The sequence below is a fragment of the Maylandia zebra genome, linkage group LG7 (assembly GCF_041146795.1).
Source record: "Maylandia zebra isolate NMK-2024a linkage group LG7, Mzebra_GT3a, whole genome shotgun sequence".
Classification (NCBI taxonomy): domain Eukaryota; kingdom Metazoa; phylum Chordata; class Actinopteri; order Cichliformes; family Cichlidae; genus Maylandia; species Maylandia zebra.
This window is the reverse complement of record NC_135173.1, coordinates 16,014,513-16,033,728: the sequence shown is the minus strand read 5'-3', so window position 1 is coordinate 16,033,728 and position 19,216 is coordinate 16,014,513. Positions and strand designations below refer to the sequence as shown.

The 19,216-nt window shown below is 39.6% G+C and overlaps 2 protein-coding genes across 2 annotated transcripts; one reads left to right on the top strand and one right to left on the bottom strand.

Annotated features, from left to right (window-relative positions):
* The first annotated feature begins 1,031 nt into the window (after positions 1-1,031).
* On the top strand, positions 1,032-14,701 carry LOC143419373 (uncharacterized). Its single transcript, XM_076885866.1, has 19 exons — positions 1,032-1,505; positions 3,330-3,381; positions 3,490-3,507; positions 3,596-3,658; positions 5,744-5,845; positions 6,554-6,625; positions 6,719-6,823; positions 6,932-7,003; positions 7,239-7,331; positions 7,780-7,866; positions 7,977-8,066; positions 8,735-8,773; positions 8,862-8,939; positions 9,041-9,115; positions 9,364-9,456; positions 11,043-11,594; positions 11,687-11,877; positions 11,949-12,109; positions 12,561-14,701. The coding sequence occupies exons 1-16, from the start codon at positions 1,041-1,043 to the stop codon at positions 11,054-11,056; spliced, it is 1,518 nt and encodes a 505-aa protein (XP_076741981.1). The 5' UTR covers positions 1,032-1,040; the 3' UTR covers positions 11,057-11,594; positions 11,687-11,877; positions 11,949-12,109; positions 12,561-14,701.
* A 258-nt stretch (positions 14,702-14,959) lies between these two features.
* Positions 14,960-18,956, bottom strand: LOC106675461 (aromatase). The gene is made up of 9 exons (XM_024803275.2): positions 18,695-18,956; positions 17,615-17,765; positions 17,362-17,516; positions 17,098-17,274; positions 16,851-16,965; positions 16,651-16,765; positions 16,415-16,577; positions 16,083-16,324; positions 14,960-15,966 (listed from the first exon to the last, which is right to left on the bottom strand). Exons 1-9 carry the CDS (start codon positions 18,840-18,842, stop codon positions 15,736-15,738), a joined length of 1,497 nt encoding a protein of 498 aa, XP_024659043.2. The 5' UTR covers positions 18,843-18,956; the 3' UTR covers positions 14,960-15,735.
* Between the last annotated feature and the right edge of the window lie 260 nt (positions 18,957-19,216).

Here is a 19,216-nt window from a genome sequence, read left to right as displayed (position 1 = left end):
ATCTGAACCACAAAGCAGTTTCCAGCAGAACAAAGGAGGTGCTTTTTATTCATAAGAATGGAGAACCTGCAAGGCTTTCACTGGTTGTGCTCTGCATTAGTGTTTAGATGGGCTTACTTCACATTTAGCTTTGTTGCACCCAGAGAAACCCCACTGTCCAATTCATCAACCCGGGAGGCTTTTGAAAGGGAAATTAATTAGCTGGGTCAGACTGACCTGTGTCAAAGGAGACAAGGACTTACTCAGGAGTTCAGAAAGGGAAAAGAAGAATTAAAAAATGTCATAATTATATTCTTAAAAGCTCAGTTTTAATAATTTAATCTAAAAGTGCTGTCAAAGCGATTGATTGATTGCATGTTAGTTAGTCCAGTGTAAGAAATCATAGTTGCAAAGTTGAAAGGAAAAAACACTGTTCATGGAAAGCTTTTGTGAATGAGCTGGCTTTCATGCTTGGTACCTGTGAATAGCTGGTATGCCCTGTTTAAAGATACTGGCCACACATCTAGGGGTGGATGTGTTGGTCTTGCTCTGAAATTAGCAACAGAAGCTACAATGACCTCTTCCCCCCACCCCCGAAAAAGCAGCAAATCAAAAATCAATCCAAAAAAATGTAACATTGACTATTTACGAAACTTTCAATTTCGAAATTCATATTGCAATGAATAGAAAAAAACAAAACCCTTTCATAAAAAGGATATTCTGACACCCACACATGTACATCCGCACACTCGCAGACATTTGCTGAAAGCTCTCTGAAAGTTCTTTTGTAGATCCCAACAATGTGTCCCTTGTTCGAAGCTTATTTATTCCACTTCCATGTAATTTTGAGTAGGACAAGCTAGTGAAAATGCTGAGGAAAACAGGCACCAGAATGATGGGAAGCCCTATGCTGTCTGGAGGATGTGTCATTCTGGAAATATGTCCATTAGCTGCATTTAAATCATGCAAGCCTACAGATTTCAGCAGTCTTGCAGATGTTTGTTATTATGCAATGCATCACGTGTCTCTCTCTCTCGCTGTAGTTCCAGGCAGATTTTGACATGTTTATTCCTCTCCAACTGCTCTACTGTGGTTTCTCTCTGACGTGTCATCTGCTGGCAGGTGTTCAGAAATGTGCTGTATGTGCTTCTGAATTACACAGCCCGGATCACTGTGCAGCGAGGACCAAGGAACGGGGCACAAACATGAAAGAGGGAAGTGTTGTTTCTCCCATGTGGAAAGTGTTGCTGGTGGGGATGTGCGTGCTGCTGCTCCTGAGCACGGCAGGTTTAGTGTTTCTGCTGTTTCGGCAGAAAGAGTTGGCAGATGAGCTGTTTAGGCTGGAGTCCCAGATGCAGGAGCTGACAGAGAGCTGCAGGTTGCGGACGGGAATCCTGCCCATCGACCCCGGAGAGGCCCGAGAGTTCAGGAAGCTCCACCGCCGCAGGAGAAACCAGGAAGAAGATCCAATGCAAAGCGAAGATCAGAAGGATATGCTGATGCTCATGACATACTCTATGGTTCCTGTAAGACATCAGCATGCTTGGATGTTTCTGTAGGACTGTGAATACTAATGCTAAAAGTTGTTTACTCTATTATGACAAAAACTGAATTTTTTTATTTTTCCAGAGTTTGGTGTCTTTAATACGATCACGTGAGGCATCTCCTTGCAATCTAAGAAATCCAGGAGTCTGTTGTAACCATTAACAAATTTCTAGTCTTGAGTGCTTCCTGGAAAAGTACTTTGTGCTGTGAAGAGTGACTGCTCCTCCCTCGGCTCCACTTTCTTCCACTACAAAACTGGCATTTCTTCAAAGCCGTGCTACTGTATATTTTGTGAGGGAGCCGGGGGCAGTATCATTGTTTTTATTAACAATTAATCTTCACTTTCAGTTTGTTTCATCTAAAGCCTAAAGATTAAAAGAACAGCAGACATTTAAGAAGTGAGAAAATTTTAGGGAATTTTAGTTGTTGTTGTTGTTATACTCTAACTGCTTCAGCTCTGTTAACGAGAATGATTCTTTTGCTGGATTTTGGGAATAAACACTGAACATGGCAAAAGATTAGGAGAGGGAGAAGGTCAGGGAGAAGATCTGGCGTTCTGGTTCGACTGAGACGGCGCACTTACAGACCACCGTTACCCAGTTTATTACTGGCTAATATGCAGTCTCTGGAGAACAAGCTGTGCGAGCTTCGGGCACGGATCTCATTCCAGCGAGAGATGCGGGACTGCTGCGTGATCTGCCTCACAGAAACCTGGCTATCGGACAAAGTACCGGACTCCGCAATACAACTGCCGGGGTTCTCTGTGCACCGCGCGGACAGGTCACAGGATCTTACTGGGAAAAGCAGAGGCGGTGGTGTGTGTTTCATGATCAACAACAGCTGGTGTGATTATGCGAACGTGCACCCGGTCAAATCCTTCTGCTCACCGGACCTGGAGTACCTGATGATTAAGTGCCGGCCATTCTGGCTACCGAGGGAATTTACAGCAGTGATTATTACGGCTGTTTACATTCCCCCACAAGCCGACACTGACCGTGCACTCAGGGAACTGTACAGCGCGATCAGCAGCGAGGAAACCGCACACCCAGAGGCAGCGTTTATCACAGCCGGAGACTTTAATAAGGGAAACCTGAAGAAAGTCTCACCAAAACTCCATCAACACATCCTTTTCAACACACGTGGAAACCGGCAACTCGACCACTGTTACACCTCTTTCCGGGATGCGTACAAAGCCCTCCCCCGCGCCCCATTCGACTGCTGAACACGTCATAGACACCTCAGCTTCACTACTGGAACTTCAACATTATGCACTCCACACTGTATATAAATGCCACTTGTTTTGCACATATTCAACTCTGTATATTTTATATATTTTATTATTATTATTATTATTATTATTATTATTATTATTATTTTATTTTATTTTTTACTATTTAATTTGTAAAAATGTGTACACACACACACACACACACACACACACACGTAGGAAAATATTTAGTATACACATCCAGAAATGCATACACTATTATATATTGTACATATATTTATTAGTTTCAGGTTGGCCATTCTTGTATTTTGCTCGTTTGTGTTGTTGTGTTTGCACATCTCTGTTGCTTGTGGGGCTCACACACAAGAATTTCACTCGCATGTGCTGTGCCAGTGTGCCTGCACATGTGATGTGACAATAAAAAGTGATTTGATTTGATTTGAAGATTAAAATATAGACCTTTAGAAAACACCCTGTCCTTTCTGTGTTAACAGGGCCTAACTCAAATGGCCCTATATGTGGTTAACTTACACCTAAATCAAAACTTTCCTCATGCCTGTCTTTTTCTTTATTTCAGGTCAAAGCCTTCACAGACATGTGCAGGAGCTCCAAAGGAATTTGTTTAACAGGTGCACATCATAAAAACATGCATCTCCACTGTTTTCATTTGCGTATTTACTGCCCATAGTTGTTGTTGTTGTTTTTTTTAAATATGTGAATTGTTTTTTTCTTTCCAGGCCCACCTGGACCCCCAGGTAAAAACTGAAATTTAAATTTACTGAGTAAATTTACTCAAATTATGCTAAATTCCTACTGCATTACAAAGTGTTTTTGTTCTGTCAGGTAAACCTGGTTCACCTGGACCCCCAGGTCCACCGGGGCCAGAGGGGAGACGAGGTAGAAAAGGTGAGAACTTTTATATGTCTAAGAAATCTGAGAACCCATCTCCTCTCCCATTCAGCGAAAAGCTGTATGAAAACAACCAAATTTGCAGAACAGAAGCTTCTCGTGCATTTCAAACAGTCTTTCATTGTTCCTGCTGTGATTGCACAACACGAGCATCCCACTCACTGTCTGCAAGAAACTTGTATTTAGCTGCCACATAGCTGTTTACTGCAGTGGGATAAGTGTTTGCTGCACTGATTAGCACTGATTAGCCCAAATTATAGTATTTTTGTTGTTTTGAAACTGAAAATTGCAGTGTGGGCAATGTTTTTTTGTTTTTTTTTAACTTTCACTCATTCACTGTATCTTTTTACCAACTCTGCATGGCTTAAACTCTGAGATTAATCTGAGATTCTGAAGAAATTTAGGTTTTTGAACTAACATGAAGCTCTTGATGAATACTCAGGGAGCCTGACATTACCTTAAAAGACTGTTAACTGTTATTGGTTCCTTTTCCTTCCTTCAACTCTTCAGTCTTTTTGTGATGTGTTAAATTTATGCTAAGTAGGGCTAATCCTTACTTCTCTTTTCTAAACTGAGTAGCTTTTGTCATTTTTCAGGCCTGCTTCCAGAACAAAATAACTGGGTGTGCATCAAATGTTAATGAGGGTAATCTCTGCCCATACAGCTCACTAGGGCTACCTGAAAACCCCAGTGTTCTAATTTCCATCAAAAAACACACCTTTAATATGTCTTGTGTCCTGTTTCCCTTCACTCACTCCCAAACCAGTCATGGCAGAGGCTGCCACTCCCCGGTAGTAGTTTTTCTTTCCCACTGTCCCCAAGTGCTTGCTCATATCACCTGATTTTTGTGGCTTTTTCTCTGTTATTGTAGCATCTTTACCTTACAATATAAAGCACCTTTATTGTGGTCGTTGGTTGTTGTGGTTTAATACGATAAAAATAAAATGTAACTGAACTGAATACATTTGAGGCATCACAAGTCATTACTAAGGTTAAAACAGTCTTATATGAACAGTTAATAGGGTAGCCCACATCACAGCATTCCTTTTTCTTTTATTGTTTTTGTTACTTCTGTGCCAGACTTCTGTACTTACCATACACCTTATAACAGGATGCAGCTGTTCTAAAACTCTGCAGCAAGAGTACTTACAGGGAGTAGAGAGAGGTGATATTTCTGTCATAATAAGGCCCTTTCATTTGTTTCCTGTTAAATCTAGAACCGAATTGCAGTCCTGCTTAATCACACTCTGACACATGTTATAGATCTCATGGTACCATATTCTGTAGATAGCACCAGAGGGCAGACTTACTTCTGATCCTCACATTTTCAGCATTTCAGTGGGAGGCAGAGCCTTCAGATATCATGCTGCTCTCATTTGAAACCAGCTCCCAGTTTGGGTTTGTGAGGCAGACACCATCTCTACTTTTAAGATTAGTTTTAAAACGGTCATTTTTGATAAAGCCTGTAGTTAGGGCTGAATCAGGTGACCCTGAACCATCACTTAGTTATGCTGCTGCGTCAGAGGAACCTCCCATGACGCATCGAGCACCTTTCCTCTACTCTTCTCTCTTTTACTCCACAGACTTCAAAGGGCCATGAACATTGCATGCCATTACCTCCCTGTGCTTTCAGCAGAGGTCTCTGGCTCTGGAGCTGAACATTTCTGACTCAGCCAACCTTCTTTGTTTTAATTGTCTCCTTGACCTATTTTCTCCTCTCTCCCTTTAACCCAACCAGTCAAGGCTGATGTGTGCTCTTCATAAGTGTGGCCCAGGCTGATCTTTCTTCATGTTAAAGTCACTCACCTCATATTTATGCATCCAGTGATATTTATGAAAGTGGCAATAACTGATAACAGCTTCTTTGGCTGGTAACATTCAAAATGAATATAGAATCAGAGCCCCCACCCACCCACCACGTGAAGTCTTAGCCTTACAGTGTAAAAATACTCTGAGATGACTTATGTTTTGACTTTTCACTATATAAATATAATTGGGTTAATATTAAAGAGTCTATATTAGCAGTATTGTTAATTTGGTCTGTTCTGCACATCATATTTTTAATAATCTGTGTACATAAAGGTCTTCCTGGTCCACCTGGTCCACCCTGCTCCACCTGTTGTTCCAGTGACATGAAAAACAAGATTACTGAAGGAAGTAGTCGTCAAATTTACGCATGGAGAGGTAGGAATAATGCCACAATGAGCCAGTGGACCAAGGACCGCAAACATGATATGAGAAGCTGTGTGATTATTAAAAAAACAGTGTTGGCTGACCTGAAGAGTGTTCAGTTGCTTTTGTTCACTCTATATTCGATTTCAGTAGTAGTTAAAAATCACTTGTTTATCCACTATGATATTAAGCAGTGTAACATTCACAGTTCTAGTTGTTTTACCACAAAGTAAAATCTTTTCACGTCTCTCCTCACAAATCAGACTGGTCAAAGGCATGATTAATGCCGAGATTTTAAAAGCACAGAAGCCATTCTCCTACAGAAACAAGATTTAAGACTGTTATTTAGATTTTAATTTAAACTCTTTGATTGTCTGGATTTGTCTCTATTTTATTTAGTCTCTTAGTTTCAGTCATGTTGATCTTAAAGATAAGTTCCCAACACACTGGTCATAGAGGTGTCCATTAGCCTGATCGACAACTGTTCATCCATTCATCCATCTTCTGATTGTTTAGAGTTAGAGTCAGAGTCAGGGTGATCACTGATGATGACTTAGACCTCACAGGGTTAAAATTAATAGCTAATAAAACAACACAGAAAACAACAAGTTGCAAAGTATATATGTATGTCTGTATGGGTGGATGTTATGGATGGTGTGTGCTTCGTAACTGCTCTGAGATAAGGGTAGCAATTTATGTCTCTTTTTTTCTTCTTCACAGAATCACCGACACCACGTCCAGCTGATAACACAACTAATGTTTTGAATGTTAGTGGCACAAATATAAAATTAGGTTAGTTACCACTCTGAGCGATAAGAAGTCTTGTTTGGCAGACTAATATTTGACTAAGAAAAAGCATCAAACTCAACATCTTTTATTTCCTAGATTTTGGTTCTTTTTATCCAAACCACAGTCAAGACGCCTTCAACAATACCAAAGAAGAAAATGTCACAGAGGTCCCAGCAGGTGAGAGGTCCCAATCATCAGCAGGTGAGAAGTGCTGAACTTCAACAACAGTCAGCGCAGCCACGATCATTTGTTTTTTGTGTCACAACTGAAAATGCTGCAGAATTGTAAATGTCCTCTTTTTCCCTCCAGGCCTGCTGAGTGTAGCCTTAGACAACAACAGCGACTCCTTCAGAAATGTTACTGTTACTACAGTGGAAAGTGGTAAGAAAATGTCTGCTGTGCTTGCTATCAGTATTGCCACATCACTTCAGAACACAAATAAAAATGGTTGAATAATTGCATTTCCCACTCAGTTAAACCTTAAATGCGATCTTTTGTGCTTATTTCCATTTTGGCTCAAAAGGATTTGAAACTTTGGCCACATATACAGTATAATAGTGTATCTGGATTCATTTAAAACATTTATGGTTATGCTGATCATGTTTCTTTTCTGCAGACTGGATATCACCTCACCCAGATTACCAAAGTGACAACCTGACTGAAATCGACCCAGAAAATGTTACAGAAGCACCAATGAATTTATTAGCAGGTTAATATTGGTACTCATTCATTGTACACACAAATCTTATTTCACACTATACTCATTGTACTGGATTTCCTCTTTGATTCCACGGTGTTACCAACACCAGGTGAGCCGCATGATGCTGGAAAAGCTCTCTCTGATGAAACTTTAGACACATATTTGAAAGCTGGTAAGAAACCATTTGAGTGTCAGAGTGTCTCTGCTAAGATATTTAAGAGACGGCTGAATGTTTTAGAACTGACGTTAACAAATTCATTTATATTTCTGCAAACGATACATTTACGATCACCTAATAACTGGAGACACAAAAACTGGTGAATTATGTGATTTTAAATTACACACGATATGACATAAAGATCGCTTGCTGTTTGTAATAAACCAGCAAGTTTCTTCTACAATTATGATAAATTGTGTGTCCAATCATCCAGTGACATCTTCTACGTTCCTTCTGCAGAATCACCAACAGCACATCCATCTGAAAACCTCATAGATGCTTTGAATGTCTCTGACTCTGAGAAACTGGACAATAAGACAGAATCAGGTAAATGATCAAAAAAACTAAATTTGAATATATGAAAAATGTATTTAAACCACACAGTTTAAACCCCCCCCCCCCCCCCCCCCCCCCCCCCAAAAAAAACCCCATTCTAGACCGTTCACCGTTTTATGAAGATTACAGCTACAGCACAGCAATTCTTAGAAACCCTGAAGTCATCACAGAGGCAGCAGGAAAATTAACAGGTATTAAACTCTAAAACATCCTCTTTCTGTCACTTTAGAAGTGCTTTCACTGTATAGACCCCAGTGATGCAGATCTAAACAGTGCTGCATTTAAGGGCAGCAGAACTGTCAGTGAACAACAGTAAAAACTGGTGTGTTTTAAAAATGCTCCTGTTGTGAGTGTACGGGCTCATACTTGGTTTGATTAGTTTTACTGGCTGCAGATACTTTATTCGTTCACAATCATTCACAAGCTGACGTTACAACTGACTAACAGACTGTGCACTAATATCTTTTAAATGTCTTTGAATACTTACCTTAGTTATATAGTATTATATTATCACTTCATATTTTTAATCCATACTTATTTTACTTCATTTGCTTTCAGATTGTTTTTTAACACTTGTTTTTAATCCTAATGTGATCATACTGTATTCTATGTTATTGAGCTCTATTTATTTAAGCAACTTAATCATGTCTGCAGTGTTTAACTTGATTTTAACTTCTATGAAAAAAGATTTTTCCAATTTTGGGATTAAAATAAACTGCAAATTAAATTTTTCCTAAGAATGAAAAACTGTTTAAAATACTTGCAGCAGAGTATGAAGTTGAGCTCCAAATTGAAGCAATTAACTATTCGAATATATAATTTTTCTAATGTGTGGACCAACTTCTCTTTCTTACTGAAGAATCACCAACAGATGGTCCAGCTGCAAACACCAGAGGAGGTATGAACATTTGTAACCCTTCTGACACAAAAATCCAACACAAAAAATTCACCAGGACTGATTAATGACAACATTTTAATTCCTCTAGACACAAAACCATTTATGAACAACTTTAATGATGCCAACACTGAAAATGTTACAAATGGACCAGTACAATTATTACCAGGTAATAAACCTTGTGCTTTGAGTTATTAACTGCATGTCCTCCTCTTGTTGTGCTTGGTATGCAAAGAAGACGTGTTGAACTTTGTTGTCTTCTTTTCACAGCTCCACCTGATGCAGATTTAAACAGTGACTCCTCTAATGGCAGCGAGACCTTCATTAAAGCAACTCTGAAAACTGGTAAATTCAAGCTGTTTAAAGTTCAGTGCTGTTTTATGTTTCTGTAGTAAATGTTTTGGGGTGGTAAGAGCTTTATCTCTTAAACATCATTAATTATGAAAATATATAGTTTAGGCTTTTTATTTATTTTTATCTCATGAACAGTGAGATTTAACCAGGAGTGAGAAACCAATTTTTATATATTACTTGTATACAAATCTAATGTGTGCAGCAGAAATTGTAGTTACATCTTGTGTTTCTTCCTGAAGAATCACCAACAGCGTATCCTCTTCAGAAAGCCACCACAGATGCTTTGAATGTCTCTGAATCTGAGAAACATCTGAGCATGAAAGTGAAAACTGGTAAATCAACCAAGACTGCAAAAGTCTTGAGCTGGCTCAAGACTTTTGCACAGTGCTGTATGAAAACAGGATCATAACCAGGAACTGTTCTTTAGAAATAGGTGGAGAAACTACTTGCTTTGGGTATCACTACAGAAGGTGACACTAGTTTAAAAGAGAGAGACAACAACAAGTTTACAGCTTTCCTTTGTTGCAACTAAAAGCGTTCTACAGAACTTCATTAATATTTATGTGTAACACCCGTCCCACGTTCTATTGAGAGGGGCCCTGGGTTCCTGTTGTTACTTTCCTATTGATACTCCCTTTTTAATCAGAATCAGAATCAGAATACTTTATTGATCCCTGGGGGAAATTATTTTTTGTTACAGTGCTCCATTTTAAACCAACATTAAGACAAGACAGACAATACGCTAACTAAGAATAGTACAATATATACATATATATACATACATACATACATACATAAGTCACTTATAAATAAATATTTGGAAAAGAAACATGTGTAGCTGTAGCAGCAAACAGTGTGTTAAGTGGATGCGTTGTACAGGGAGATGGCCACAGGCAGGAATGATTTCCTGTGTCGTGCTTATGGTATTAAATATGCAATAAAACTACACTATATGGAAATAAATCACACACAAGCAGGTCAATTATAAAGTTAACTCCACTTTAGTGAATGCTGAATTAACAACACAAAGGAAATAAGTAAAATCAATAAAGTTTGTTAAACAATGGTAAGGTATCTACCTCAACAGAAACAAAATAATCAAATAATATTGTGGGCCCTCACGCGCTCTCACCAAACACACACACACACCTAAAACAATATGGTCGCTTCACTTGTTGCCAAGCAGTAAAAATAAAAGCACGTGCAAACAACAGTACTCACACCTCCAGGCAGTTCAAGGGGATAGCGGGGAAACTGGGTCACGGCTACCAGCAGGCCATGGCAGCAGCACTCACAGTCGTCCTTTCCACGTGCTCCCACGTGAACACATAACTTCAGCACACCAGCAGAAGGGGCCTCTCTGACACGCCAGCAAGACGTCCGTCTCCTCCTACTGAATCACACAACCCTGCTAAATGCCAGTTCACACGCGTTAACATTCAATCTTAGCATTAGCTTAATAAATAAAAACAGAGCAGAACAAGAGCTTAGCGAATATGCTAGGCTACGGTGAGTCTAAGATGAGACAAAAGGTGTTGCTTTTTAGAACATATTCAATGATTGGCTGAACATTTTCTCGGGTGGTAGGATCTACTAATGCTATTAATTTAAGGATGTCAAACTCATTTTACATCATAGACCACATGCAGCGCACTTTGATCTTAAGTGGGCCAGATCTTTGAAATTACATGATAAATGCATAAAAAGTTCTAGTAGTTCTTTCATTTAAACTTTCATTTAAACTTGCATAGGTATGTCTTGAACACGTTTCAAAGTCCATTGGAGACCTTGCAGGGCCAATTCTCATTTAAAACCCCTGCTATAAGTGAAAGTGCTTAACGTGGAGCTATTTGTGCAGCTATTTGCATTGCTGATTCTGAACATTTTTCCTACATATATGTGTTTTTGCTTCTAACAGATGGGAAAATCTGAGCCGATGCCACAGCGATTCCGAAGAAAAGCCAAAGGTCAAGGTCTGGGCTCGTCCTTTATCGCAAACGAGCAAATATCCAGCTCCCTCATCTCTCCTCCCAGTGCTGTAGATAACCTGCTGTGTAACAACCTACTAGACTCCAACAACGCCTCAGAGCTGGCCGAACAGACATCTCAGCTCTCTCAGAGCCTCACTACTGCTAATGGCACCTGTCACGCAGAGGCAGAGTTAACTGAATCTGACACAAAGGGATGTAACCCTGCTCTCCGCAGGGATAACTGTGTGGTAGCTGCTGGTCCTGGTCCACATAACGACCCAGGCAGACTAACAGAAGTGTGTCTGGATTCTTATCTTCCTGCAGAGCTTTCTGGCCTTTCACACTCAGAAATCGCTCCCTTGTGTGCCAACCAAAGCTTGAATCTCTCAGCCTGTCATGTGCAGAAGGAAGATTCATTAATATTAGTTGTTTTTATTATGAACTCCTCCGAGTCTGCCATACAACAGATGCTGCTTCAGGTCGACTCTGAAGAACTTGAGGTAAATTATTCAGTAGAAAATTATCAATAGAGTCGTTTGGTGTCCATTAGTCTTTTATAATGAGGTTGCTTCGTTGTATTGTTTATTTTTAGGTATCCTGCCTATGTGATAGTCCAGCGGGGGAGGTGACAAGCTACAGTGTAGCAGTGGGCCAGTATTCTCTAACTGTGAAGAGGCCTGCGGTTCACGTCGAGGTGGTCGGGACGGTATCTTACCAGCTGCCTGCTGGGACGTCTCAGTCATTGCAGTTTTCATATAAAGTCCCTTTAACCAGCTTCATCAGGTGAGATATGTAGTGCTCGTATTTGAAGTGCAGCATTTAAGTGACATAAAATTAATCCAAGTTTCCTGCAGGCCTTTTGTGGTGTCCACAGAGGAATATGGGACGATGTGGCTTTCCTTCTCTCACGACACAAAGCAGAATCTGACGTTGATAAATGACAACCAAGAACCTCTCACAGCCACTCTGAATGCTCTGAAGAAGAAGCTCCAGCTTCATGTTGTGGAAGTTATAGGTGAATGAACATTTGTTTCCTGCTCGTATTCAAGCTGTTCAAACTGAGAGTATCATTTTATGCTTAATGCATATAAAAGCAGCATTCACATCAACATGTGTGTGTTAGAATATTCACCAACTCATCTGTGGTAACTACTGTTTATTTATTCTTAACATTAGGAATAACTGTTTTAAAAAACTACATTAATTAAAAAGATGAGATAATGCAGCTTGACTATACGTCAAATATGCCTCTAATGAGGTGTACTTAGGAGTTTATGAAGAAAACTTACAACTTTAACTTTCGCTTGTATGCAGCATGAACATCATTAAATAACACGGCGGTACCAATAAACAGCATTACAAAGGGGAAGAAGAAGAAGATTTTAAAATTGCATATAGAAAAGGAGACATAGATATTAATGTGTCCTATACTTTTTGCTGAGTAACCTTCATTGTTTTCTGCTCAGGCATGGAAGGAATCGTAGCTTGCCGTCTCCTTCAGGATCTGCCGTGTCTGATGCATTGCCGGGTGAATGCCGGCTGGCTGGCTGTCTGGCTGCGGTCGCCGGTGCCCGACCTGCCCGACCTGCCCGACTGCCTGATCTACCACTGCCAGAGAGCTTTACAGAGCCTCTGAGACTCAGAGCTGCAGCACCACTCACCACCACTGAAACCACTGAGGAACTAAACCCACTAGACCCTCACTGAAGAGGAAGGTACACAGAGCTGAAGTGCTGAACAGAAAAGGAGAAACCTGCTGTTGTGGCTTTTGATCTTTATTTTGCGGTCTTTATGAATTTCACTCAAAGTTATTTAGTAAGATTTGGTTTTATTTATTTGGCAGAACTATAACTCATTGAAAGACATGGCAGGTTAAAAGCTCAGGGTCAAATGATGGTGTTTAATCATCTGTGGGTGTTTCATTATTGCCTTTTAGTCGTGAAAGAGCTCCATAATCACTAAACAATTGAAGCCTTCTTCCTGGTTAAATTCTGATGGTATGCTTTGTATAACAGAAAATTCTCAAAGTGTAAAATAATGAAGTTCTCAGTTGTTTCTTTTTCCTGTACACCAGAGAGAAGATATATATTTTTTGTGATCTGAAATACATTTTCTAGGCTACAACAATCATAACAGTGGAGCGAGTAAGTCCACAGTCACTTGTCCCTCTTCCACTTTCACATTTACAACAGATGCATTGAAGAAAAGATAGTGTAGCAACTTCAGTGTATGAATAACCACAGACAAATCAGAAGGATTACATGACGGCCACGGCAGAGAAACTGAAGGATCATGTCATCACTAAGCCACTTTCTATTAGTTCGTTAGCCAAGCATGGTTGCTAAATATGCAGCACTAACCAAAAATGGCCCCTTGAGGCTGATTGATTGCTTCTCTCTCCAAAAGACCAGCACGGTGGCTGATAAAATGCAAACGTTGCGGTTTCAAAATTAGCAGCACCACTATATACATTCTACACCTTTAACATATTAGCCCTATTGAGCTGTGATGGCTAATGCCCAGTAAATGTAAAGCATGCTAGCTTTAATATTTAAAGACGCTTAATGGAGATTATTTCTACTTGATCTAATCATGATCTAGCGATAAATCTCATGGTAAAACCAGCCCAACCACCTTTTCCTGCTTACAACTGAACCTTGGATTTACAGAATTGCTACACTTTTAATTTTTTTTTGACTTTCACCATAATAACAGCAGGCTGAAATGCAAATAAAACTGAAGAAAGATGCTCTCTTGTTCACTTTTTACAGACTTGTCTCATGAGATGCTAAACAGAAGTGCAGTGTTTGATTATTTTCCAAGAATCAGCAGCTTGTCCTCTGATTTTGATTTAGTCTCTTGAATGGATGAGCGCACAGTATATTTGCACTAGTTCATTTTATTTGCAGCTCTTTTGCTCCTTTATTGAAAAAGCACAGGACGATACTGACAACGACTCCACGTGGAGGTTAATAAGAAATTGAAGCATTTGATCGGTCATGTTTGGCATATTCATGAAATTTAAAGTGTTGTAAATATTTGTAAAATATCCAGTTGGCCTGCTCGCGGCTGACGTGAACTTCCCCTTTTTTCTTTCTGACACGTACAGTGAGCGGTCTGTCTTGGACGGTATGGACTGATTATTTAAGCACTCATGTTTCTCATTAGGTGGATGTTAAGGGTTGTTATATTTTTGTATGACTGCAGTATTAAAAGAACATATTTATGCGTTTATATTCTTACAAAATGTTTACATGCATTTCACTGAAAGAAAGGGAACCATTGTTCTTCATGTGCTGTTTGACTGGTCTGTGCCAGATTACACCTGTATGTTTCTTTGACATGTTTTGGCTTGTTTTAAGTAATTCAGCCTGAAGGGAAAGTTTGCTTTCTGCGTTTCTTCTATGCCTGTGTGCTGGTTTGAAGCACAGTGTGATGCTAACAGTGTCTCTAATACTCAGTTTTAACCCTACGCCTTATGTTTTAATGCCAGTACGGCATGTTTGATTTGTGCCTGTGGTACAGAGGAAAAAAAACATCCTTGTTTCTTGGAGTGCCTGTCATTACATTCAGTTAACTTATGAATAAATTCAACATGTGAAAATGACCCTTTGACTTTGACTCATTGGTTATTTAATAAATTGAGGCTCTCATGGAGTTTATGCTTATTAACACATGTATTGGGTGTGAAACAGGAAGTAATAATACGAAAATTTATATGAACTACTGATTCTGCACAATAATGAAAATGAATATTTAAAATGAGCTTTTTTATGTGAAGTTGTTTGCATGGTGAAGCTGAAGTATATACAGCATTATAGCATATTTCTACACTGATTATATAACATAGAAATACCCACAAAGGCAAAGTAAATGCAGATTTTATTTACGGTAAATCATTCATGAAAAGGGTTATTGTTCTTAGCCATAATGTACTTTTTCTATAGCTTTATTTTTAGTTATATAAACTAAAAAACCTTTTTTAAAAATCAGGCATAATGTTGGGTAATTACAAAACCACAGAGTAAAAAGTCTCAAGTTAATTTGACCAAATTTGTCAACACAGCCAAAAATGAGACTACACTGAGTACCCGGAGAGATCATGCCCAAGCCAGGTGGTGGAGTTGAACTCAGGACCAATCACTGTGCCACCATTGCAACAGTTTACTGTAGTTTGAGAAATTTTGAGAAAGCTTCATAGCGTGAGATTCTGTAGCTGAGCAGCTCCTGTAGTAATGTAATGTTTGGGTGACCCACTTACAAAACAACAGATGCTAAATGAGATGAGAAGAAACTGATATCAAACTGAAAACATAATACAAATAAAACTAATGTAAATACAGAACCATTGCTCCTCTGCATGTGATTTTTTTCTTCAGTTATTTCAATCATTGTAAATGCATCTTTATTAAATGTATGAGCTGTGTACACTGTCAAAACATTAATCAGAAATCTATACTTAACAAGTGTACTTTGTTAAAGATTAGTAAAGTTTAATTTGGAGTACATGTGCTGTTAATACAAATTTACTGTGAGTATTTCCTAGTACAGGACTTCATTAAGGCCTTTAAACCCATTTCAAGATGTTTTCATCTGAAGTGTAAAAAGCGCCGTTATGTTTCGCAGCTTGATATTGTGGGGTTATGTCATTCGTGGGATGAAGCGCATGGCCAGGATGTGCTCATCTTTCACTGGCTGCTGTGACAGGTTGTTGGTCTGCTTGATGCTGTTGAACGTGCAGCCTTGACGAGGACACACAGTGTACCGAGACAGGAGAGTGACCAGGATGGCCTTCATCATCACCATGGCGATGTGTTTGCCCACACAGGAACGAGGCCCGCAGCCAAAGGGCTGGAAGTAACGATTGGGTACCTGCCAAAGAGAGAAAGCAAAGACTCAAATGTGTGTGTGTGTGTGTGTGTGCATGTTTGTTTTTTTTAGTTTAAACCATTAAACATTTATTGCTGAACTACACTCTGCTCACTTACCGTTTTTTCAAAGTTCGTGAGGTTGAACTCTTTAGGCTTGGGGAAGAATTCGGTTTTGTGCATGAGGCCAATGTTGAGAATGATGTTGGTGCCTTTCTTGATTTTTGTACCTGCGATGTCGTTGTCCTCCAGAGCTTTCCTCATTGTGAAATCGACCACAGGATGAAACCTCAAAGACTCGTTGATGAAGCTCTCCATCACTTTCAGACTTTGGTAATCGATATTTTCCACGTCTTTTTCATCTGAAAATGAAAGATGTGTCAGAATACTTCTACTCACCAGAGTGAAACTGTGAATATGGAATATTGGAAACACTGTAAAGCTGCACTAACTCAAGACGGTGTTCATCTCCTCCACTAGCTGCAGCTCTATGTCCGGGCTCTGTTTCAGCAGCATCAGCATGAAGTAGAGGCTGATGGAAAGTATGTCGGGGGCTGCGATTAACATCTCTAGCACACACTGCCTGACATTATCTGCTGATAGCTCTCCGTAGTTCTGTTAAACACAACAGACGGGAATAAGAAAAGACAATTGGGGGGACGACAAAAATCCCTCCAAAGAGACCGACCTGGGCAAAGATGAGCTCTGTTGCAAAGTCGAGCTCGTCGTCCAGTTTCTCGGCTTCATGAATCATCTTTTTCTTAACTTCAAGCAGGCTCTCCATCGCATCTTGCAGCTCCTGTCTGTTGGCACAAAAAGCAACACAAACATTAGGTTGAAGAAATCGCAAACCACAATACTGACTTACTGTGAGATGAGGTGTCTTACGCTGCTCTCTTATGCTTGTTGTACAGCCATCCAACCTTGAAGAATATATCTGGTTTTATTAGAACTGTCTGCCAGGTCTCAAAGTAGTTGTGAATTTTCATCAAGAATTCTTTCTCTGAATTATTAAAAAGAACAACAACAACAACAACAAAAAATCAATAGATGCAGCGCCAGAGCTCATGCGTCACAATTTCTTGCAGATAGTATGCGGTTTTAGGAATCTATGTGCAGTAAACACGCAATTGACCATTTAACGGCACTCCTAGGAACAGCCTGTTGGAGATGTCCAAAATGATGGCTCTCAGGAGACTGAGAGTATCCACATGTCCAGAGGGGTCAGTCATATCCTGTAAGTTGTCCAGGTGTTTGGCTGTGGAGCTCACACCGATTCCTACGGTCCTCTGCAGGCCGGGTCCAGTCAGAGCTGCACAGTAACATTCAGTAGCTCCACAGTTCAAGAAAGCAATAGTCTAACCACAGTATGTGCTGTCAGTGTGTGGTAATCGCTCACCTTTAGAAAAATATGTTCTCACTTTTTTCCAAAGCAGGACATCACTGTTGAAAATGATACCATTTCCGTACATGCCGATGCACTCGAGTCCTTTTTTGCTCCCAAATCTGGAGGTGTAGTGGGCACTCCTCAAAACGTGGTACACTTCAGAGGACCTGCAGAAGAAACCAGGCTTTACCTTTATCTGAAAATTTACTGTAAAACAAGTTCGGTTTACTCTAAAAAACAAAAACAAAAAAAACAACCCACTTGCCTGCTCAAAATCAGGGTCTCCTCTCCGTTTATCCACACCCGCACAATGCTCCCATATTTGTTGTTGTAGTAGTTACACGCTGTTCCAATCCCAGACCAGATGAACCTGCTGTAGGAGAGAATGGGACCGAGTCCTGCTAAGAAGGAAGGGCCTGACAGAGAGAAATAGGTTATGATAGTAGACTCCCACTTCTACTGCAAATTAGCAAGAACCTTGTCTGTTGAGTTTAATTTGAGAAAGATAGTGTATTTTTTTGGGATAGCTGCCAGGCTCTGATCTTAGTATATAGGAGAGTGGCAAGTAAGGACGGCACTCTTTGTTCTGTGTGTAACTGTTATTTGACTTCTGCATGAACCATTTTCATCAGTATACAGGAATTTGCACCTGGAGCTGCAAAACAGAGACTGTTTGTGATCGTTTTAATAGACAAGGAACACGCTCTGTGATGGTTGAGTAAACCTTGTTTTGTCATTGATGCAGACCTTCTGTGTATATGAGGGTTTCCCTTTCTTTGTCATTAGATGCTTGCTGACTTTACTCTGTATCTGATTCCTTCGCAGTGGATGGCTAAATGATATAAAAAGACACTTTGGAGCCTTTAATTAATATGGTATATAAATACTTATAGTATATAGTATATATAACTCTATGTGTATGTATATATATATATATACATATATATATATATATATACATAGAGTTATTTAGGATGAATAATAGGATTTGATAAATAAGGTAAAGATTTTTTAATTGTAATTTGAAGTGTATTTAGAGTGTAATTACTGTAATTACTGTACTAACTATAAGTATTTATATACCATATTAATTAAAGGCTCCCTGGGGCGCACTCTGTCAGTGCGCCCCAGGGCAGCTGTGGCTACAATGTAGCTTGCCATTGCCAGTGTGTGAATGTGTGTGTGAATGGGTGAATGACTGAATGTAGTGTAAAGCGCTTTGGGGTCCTTAGGGACTGAGTAAAGCGCTATACAAATACAGGCCATTTACCATTTATTTATATATATATATATATATATATATATATATATACATATATATATATATATATATATTAGTGCCTACCTGGTATGTGTGACTGTTTTCTTTGTCTCCAGGTGGTGAAAAGCAGCAGCAACAGCAGCAGAAGTAGCAGGACAGCAGTGACTTCTGACGCTCTATCAGCCACCATGGGGCCAGCGATGAGCTCCTCTACCGGCAGCATCCTCTGCATTTCTCTAGCCAGGTACACCCAATGGAGCACTGTGTTTGCAGTCTGCAGCAGACTAAACAGAAGATGATCAACCTGTGGGTTTCCTCCTCTCTTATCTCCTGTGGAGTCTGTCCTTCAGTCTAGGACGTAACATAGCACTGAGCCACATTCAAATCAAAATACACCCACATCAACCTTTATCATTAACTGTTTGTATTACTGAAGTAGTTAGCATCAAATATACAGTAATTACAGACATCATTATGATTTTTTTTCATGATGATCTCTGTTATCTTACAATTATAGGGTCATTAGCCCATATCTTACTTATTGTCTTTGATATTTTCTAAACTATTTATACCTTTATAGTTATTTTACAATTACAGTATTTTGTC

Excerpts from the sequence above, each read along its gene's own strand:
- LOC143419373 (XM_076885866.1), top strand. The coding sequence starts at position 1,041 with ATGTTTATTCCTCTCCAACTGCTCTACTGTGGTTTCTCTCTGACGTGT. Across the intron at positions 7,332-7,779 it reads ACCAATGAATTTATTAGCAG|AATCACCAACAGCACATCCA; the intron begins GTTAATATTGGT and ends TTCCTTCTGCAG. Across the intron at positions 8,940-9,040 it reads ACCAGTACAATTATTACCAG|CTCCACCTGATGCAGATTTA; the intron begins GTAATAAACCTT and ends TTCTTTTCACAG.
- LOC106675461 (XM_024803275.2), bottom strand. The coding sequence starts at position 18,842 with ATGCAGAGGATGCTGCCGGTAGAGGAGCTCATCGCTGGCCCCATGGTG. Across the intron at positions 17,766-18,694 it reads AAAACAGTCACACATACCAG|GCCCTTCCTTCTTAGCAGGA; the intron begins GTAGGCACTAAT and ends TCTCTCTGTCAG. Across the intron at positions 16,966-17,097 it reads CCTAGGAGTGCCGTTAAATG|AGAAAGAATTCTTGATGAAA; the intron begins GTCAATTGCGTG and ends TTAATAATTCAG.